The sequence below is a fragment of the Amaranthus tricolor genome, chromosome 14 (genome assembly GCF_026212465.1).
Source record: "Amaranthus tricolor cultivar Red isolate AtriRed21 chromosome 14, ASM2621246v1, whole genome shotgun sequence".
Classification (NCBI taxonomy): Eukaryota; Viridiplantae; Streptophyta; class Magnoliopsida; order Caryophyllales; family Amaranthaceae; genus Amaranthus; species Amaranthus tricolor.
In genome coordinates this window covers 20411481-20418237 of record NC_080060.1, presented here as the reverse complement: position 1 = coordinate 20418237, position 6757 = coordinate 20411481, and the positions used below count along the sequence as shown (strand labels likewise).

The following is a 6757-nucleotide window of genomic DNA, read 5'->3' as shown; positions in this document are numbered from 1 at the left end:
AAGTGTTGCCTTCACTTCTTCTAGGGTCAACGAGTCTTTGCCAAACACAAAAGACTCCACAAAGTTCTCATAACTATTCGGTAGAGAAACAAGCAATATTAACGCTGCATCCTCGTCATCTATCTTAACTTCTAAATTACGCAAATCTAGTAAAATAGAATTAAGATTTTCCAGATGATCCCTTAATGGCGTACCTGACTGCATTCTGAGGCTAAACAACCACTGTTTCAGTAGTAATTTGTTGGTTAAAGATTTTGTCATGTACAGTGACTCCAATTTTAACCATAATTCTGCGGCCGTCTCCTGATCAACAACCTCCGTGATGATATGATCATCAAGACTTAGTAAGAAGGTAGAATGAGCCTTCTCTTCCATCACTACTAACTGTTCATCAGTCCATTCGTCTCTAGATCCCGACGTAGATGCTGCACTCTTTGGGATCAACGGACGCCAAATCTGTAACTGCTTTAATAACGCCTTCATCTCAATCTGCTATAGCCCAAAGCTATTCTTTCCATTAAATTTCTCAATCCTTATTGTAGAATCTTCTACTATTGTTTCCTTCAAAAACTCTTCCTAGGATTAAACCTGAGCTCTTGATGCCAATTGTTGTGCGACAGCGGAAGCAAAGATCGAAAAACAATAATGAAACAATAAAGATTCAAACAAACAATAAAGAAAATCACACTGAGAAATTAATGTGGTTCACTATCAACGTGATAGCTACATCCACCGGCACCGAGAATAAACTTTTCACTATAAACCGAGAGATTACAAGATGGACACGAGAAACCACAACAATGGCTCTCCAAGCTTTTTCTCTCTTAGTTTTCTTCACTTTGTGGTTTTCATTGCGTCTTCTTCTAATTCTAATTACATGGGGCCTGTATATAGTATACCTCATAATAAAAAGGGATTAGGTTTGAGAAAACACAAAAAACCGTCAAAGACTAAGTGTAACCGGCCAAAAACGTGCCAAGAAACCGTCATTACGCGAGCCGTGTAAAACTACGCGAGCCGCAGAGTGAGATCAGAAGCAACTCCGTGCGCCGCGGAGTATTACGCGCCCCGCGGACTAGTTCAGCAGGCACTCCGCGCCCCGCGGATCTTCCTCTGCCTGGCAACTTGTTCGAGTCACTATATTTCAACACACCCTAGTCCAAAAACTTATAAAACTAATGATTTCAAAAAACTTATATTTAGGCGGAAATGGACAAAAAGAATAACAATATATTTATATTTTTGTCAGCCGACAATTGTTCTAATAGTGGTTGCCCATGAGTATTCCTACCCAGGTTTGTTGTATTCTATCCAAGCTGCTCACTTACCCATCATGCTAAAAAATGGGATGCGGATGCACCTACATAGTTAGCCAACACCTGATCCAGAAGATCATGATCTTTTTCAGAACGCCTTGCTTACAGAACCTTTATCGTGCACTGGAAGGTTACGCTTACAAACCTGCATTTTAGTGAATTGACTCTGATCTGGCAGACTTTATTTGCTATATTGAACTCTCCTGTTTTGGCACTGAACCAACTTCACCAACCCACTATACGGCTGCACACCGTTGTATAGAACCATCAAGTTTTGTCTTGAATGAGCAAAAATGACCAAACCTGTGCAAGTATTGAAAATATCTGGCTAAGCAGACCTATTAACTAGACACAACCACTAGGTAAACTGTCCAAGAATATCTTGCTGTAGCAGTTGATCAACCTCCCACTGTATTGAGTATTGATCCTCACATAGCTGCTTCGGTTGTAATAACCCAACTGATAAAATGCAACTACCATCAGATTCAACCACCAAATATTCGTGGATGAGGTGAACTACCTGACATAACCAACCTAGGTAACCAGACCCTTGTGCACACTGAGTTACCAGACCCATATATATATATATATATATATATATATATATATATATATATATATATATATATATATATATATATATATATATATATATATATATATATATATATATATATATATATATATATATATATATATATATATATATATATATATATATATATATATATAGATATATATATATATATATAGATACATTTATATATATATATATATATATATATATATATATATATATATATATATATATATATATATATATATATATATATATATATATATATATATATATATATATATATATATATATATATATATATATATATATATATATATATATATATATATATATATATATATATATATATATGCTTGAACAACTTTCATTATGAACAGAAGGAGACTTGGTAATGCACTGACATGTCTGAAAACAACATTAAATTGTGATCAAAACTCCACCAAAGTGCCTTTTGTTTAGGCACAGATAAAAGAGGTCGAATGTATACAATCTTATGTATATAAGCTGGCCAAGGATGATTATATTCTTATGAACCGATCTACTGCTTCATATAGATGGTCCACTTGATTAATCAAGAGTAATTAGTATCCTGAATTTATATATTTAGGCTGCTCACGGTGATACATAGTTTTTCTATGATTTTTTCTCCTTAGAGATCACAGCTTTGTAAATAGTCTTGGATGTTCGATACATTATATAAGATTGAAAGGGTGAAAAATAATTTCAAATGGAATATTTAGTGTCAATTATTAGAATATATAGCATGTATTGCATGATCTGCAACCATACTTCAAGCCCAAAGACTTTAATGAGGGAGCCTTATAAAGTATATAATAGATCTTAACAATTCAATCATTAGCTAAAACTTTTAGTTAAGTTATGTATTTTACACTTTTTATTAGAACTCATACATAAAACAATATCAGAGCTTTAATTCTAAAAGATTGAAATTGGTTCTCGTACATGTAATTTGTATAGTACAAATGTTCATTAAAAAAGAAGTATAACATTTTACAATTCATTCATGATCTACAATCAAGGTTATACAAACACACACACTCTATAACCCAATATACTCTTGATCCATTTTAATTGATCATCAACAGTTTTATTTCACATCATACCAATGTTCATCAAATAAACTTAGTTTTGAGCACGAACAAGGGGCGACTGAGGAAGTGGAGAATGAGGGGATCCAATTTGAGAAACCCCCATTAAGTCATCCAATTTTCTAGCAGATAACCTGAGTTGAAGATTGGTTTGAAAACACTTCATCTTTGCATGAGTAACAGGTTTTGCAATCTTTTGTGAAGCAAAAGTTCTAATCCTTTTCAAAGCTACTTGCATAGTTTCATCATCCATATTAGCAATACATACCCTGAACCACCCTGCTTCTTTGCAATGGAATGAACCTCCGGGTGACACATTAATCTTAACTTGATTGATAATTACGCGCCACAAAGCTAGCTCTCCTTCCTCAGTTGGATTTTGGTGAATGAGTTGCCTTAAGTCCATCCATACAAAGAGTCCAGCATTGCTTTTTAAGCATTGGATTCCGACTTGGTTAAATCCCCAAGTGAATAAATTGTGTCGGGTTTCTAGTCTTTTACTACTCTCAATCAAGAATTTTTCGACAAAGTCATCATCCGAGAGCATGGATGCTATAAGAGTTTGTGTTTGGGTTGAAACAAGGCCAAAACTCGACATTTTCCTAGCACAATTTACAACGTCATCGTTGTAAGAATACACAATCCCAACTCGAAAGCCAGGGAAACCTAAGTCCTTTGAGAGGCTATAAACGATGTGTATGAGATCCAGGTTATGTTTTTGGTCTATCAATATCTCGGCTATGCTAACAAAGTTAGGATAACCAAACACAGTTGCTCCGTAAATCTCATCACATACTAAGTGAATGTTTCTTTCAGTGGTGAAAGCTAATATGCTTTCTAAGGTCTCTCTGTCAAGAACTGTCCCTAATGGGTTTGATGGACTAGTGATTAGTAAGCCTTTCACTATAATATGCTCTTTTTGAGCTTTTTCATAGGCTTTTTCTAAGGTTTCTCTTGTTACTTTGAAGTTGTTTGAGCTGTGACATTCGACTGGGTAGAGTTGTACCCCTGTTCTCCACCTTAAATCTCGATCAAATCTGCATTTTATTGAAAATCGAACTATTTAGTTACCAACTCAATCTAAAGCTTAATCTGATGATTGAAACTGTATGAAATTTTACGCATTTCATGAATACGTAATATACTTGATCTTCGATGTTCGACCAAGTGCAACGACGGAATAATGGAGAATTACAAAAATACGTACCCAGGATAGTAGGGTGTAGGAACCAGGAAAGCATCACCGGGGTTAGCTAAGCAAAATGCCATTAATTCATGGGCACCGGTTGCTCCACCACTTATTACTATGCGGTTAGGATCGAATGTCACCCTATAGTCTCTCACTTTTTCCATAAACCCAGCCACAGCCTGTAAATTATATTTAAATCCAGTAAATTATACTGGTTATAAAATTGAGAAAATTATAAAAATTTGTCGCCTGGGATGAACAAATTCAAGAAAATATTTTCCCCAAATAAAAATATGAGTTCAGTGTATGCAACCTTACTATTTTATACGAAGAGGTTTTTAAAGGTTGTAACAAGATATAACTTCAACAAGACATAAATAACAATTAGAAATGCACTTAATTTAGTGAGCCTTTTACTACTGTAGCATGCCTAAATTCAGATTCGTGTTATGCTGTATATGTGGAGAGGTTCAGAATAGAGAATTACATTTCTAAATTTTGGTAAGCCATGGTAGTCTTGAAAGATAGCAATATCCTGGAAGTTATCAACACCTTCAAGTGTACAAGTAGAAGCATGAGGGTTTTTCAGAACCCATTCTTTCACCAAATCAAAGCAAAGCTGCAAAATATCAATACAGACAACATAAGTCAGTTAATAACATCAAACACAAAGTTAAGCTCCTAAAAGATAGAGATTATGTTTACTTATTCTTATTATCATTTATATTATGAATATTTTGTCTTATTTTTGTCTAAGAGACCAAACTAAGTAAAGTTAAATGTTAGTGATTGTAATCCCAAAAAATATATAAGTATATTATATACTCTATCACACTCTCTCGATATGATAGCATTTTGGGATAAAATGATAGATGCAATATAGGCCCCTTTAAGCCTAAATAACTTGAATAAAAAATGGTTGAAATTCAAACTTATGAACTACTCAACTAAAACTTAAGCTGGTAGCTGTAGTTTCAAGAAGTGTTACCGTAGTATACTCTATCACTTATGTTTTGGCGAGTTATCAGGTTGGGTCGGGTTCATTTTGGGGTCATATATAAACAGTTTAGAAAGCCCTTGACTTAAAGGTAACCCGTTTAGTGAACTGCGTCTAAAATCATAATTCTGACCTATTCTACGTAGGTATATTATATGTATATTATATCAGTGAATATAAACCTGATTTTCTGCAAGACCCATTTGAATAACTCCACTGGGATTGTTAAGAGGGTGAAAAGGGTCATTTTCATAAGCTTTCCAACCATCAAAATAAGCAGATTCTTCAGCATGCCCATTTCCTGCTGCTATTTTTGACAACATTCCCTTCATCATATTTCCTTACAATTTTCTTCACAAATGATCACACACACTAAAAGGTTGTTATTTATTTATTTGTGAGATAGTGTTTTGAACTGAAAATATGTTAAGTGTGTATAAAGGGTGAAGTAGAAAAGGGAGTATATATAATTTGAAAAGATCAACCAAAATAGCTGGCACTTGATATGTCAAGTATTAATTGAACATTTATGCTTTGAGTTGGTAATATAATGCTTTCTCATATATTTTTAGTATTAAATATTAAGTAGTTGTTTTGGATTAAGACTTAGAGTTCTTAATTTTTTGTTTATCTTGGCAGGTAGAGACTGTAACAGTGGCGACACGAAGTTTCTTATCACTGGGTTTCTTCAGTTTTCCTTAACATATCACAATAAACCGTAAATATGAGAATTAAATTTTATTTTACTTTTTACAGGTTGGAATTCAAGTGTCTCCTTGAAGAAAAGTTAATTGCTTCCTCTGTTGTGATTTGAGGTTATATTTATGCAATTTTTATCCTAATTATACATTTATTAGTAATAATAGAGAGATTTAAGCCCTTAATTTATTAAGTATACAAATGTCATGAATATTACATTCACTTTATATTAGTAGTCAACTTCGAGTAAATGGAACAGACTCTGAATATGATAGAATGTAGCATCTCACAAATAATAGTAGGTTTTATTAAATATCACTACTTTTTTTTATTGTGTTTCTATTATTTATGAATTCAATTTCTAATATTGCTTTTATTAATTTTATAAGTCTACTCCTTCCGTCCTATTGAATTTGTATTATTTTTTATTTTAGTTTATTCTATTTAATTTGCATCAATATTATTTTTACACAATGGCCTACCACTTTCTTTATTCGCATCAATACATTTTAATTTTTTTTTTAATTTCATCCACGTAATTCATTATCTCTTTTAAGTTATTACTATTTTCTTAAATTATCCATTTTCTCTTTGATGCAAATAAAAGAGGACTCATAAGTATCTCTCAAACATCTCTCTTACAAAAACGATATATCTCAATTAAAATTAAACATTGAAACAATATGGCTGATAAATTTGATCCCCAATATATTAATTAAATTTAAAGAATAAGTAATAAATAAATTTTAAAAATAAATATTAATTAAATAAAAATAAAACACAAAATTATTATTATTGAAATAATAATTATTAAAAATAATTAAGTTAAAAAATAAAATATTAATTCAATTTAAAATTTAATCACAT

General features: G+C 32.3%; 1 protein-coding gene across 1 annotated transcript; it reads right to left on the bottom strand.

The window, feature by feature from the left end:
* Nucleotides 1-2917: 2917 nt before the first annotated feature.
* On the bottom strand, nucleotides 2918-5614 carry LOC130800125 (1-aminocyclopropane-1-carboxylate synthase-like). The gene is made up of 4 exons (XM_057663481.1): nucleotides 5374-5614; nucleotides 4682-4813; nucleotides 4213-4373; nucleotides 2918-4042 (listed from the first exon to the last, which is right to left on the bottom strand). Exons 1-4 carry the CDS (start codon nucleotides 5524-5526, stop codon nucleotides 3040-3042), a joined length of 1449 nt encoding a protein of 482 aa, XP_057519464.1. The 5' UTR covers nucleotides 5527-5614; the 3' UTR covers nucleotides 2918-3039.
* Nucleotides 5615-6757: the final 1143 nt, after the last annotated feature.

Bases quoted from the DNA above. Each gene is read 5' to 3' on its own strand.
- LOC130800125 (XM_057663481.1), bottom strand. From the start codon at position 5,526: ATGATGAAGGGAATGTTGTCAAAAATAGCAGCAGGAAATGGGCATGCT. The intron at 4,814-5,373 runs GTTTATATTCAC...GATATTTTGCAG, and splicing joins TGGGTCTTGCAGAAAATCAG to CTTTGCTTTGATTTGGTGAA. The intron at 4,374-4,681 runs GTAATTCTCTAT...TATAATTTACAG, and splicing joins GCTTACCAAAATTTAGAAAT to GCTGTGGCTGGGTTTATGGA.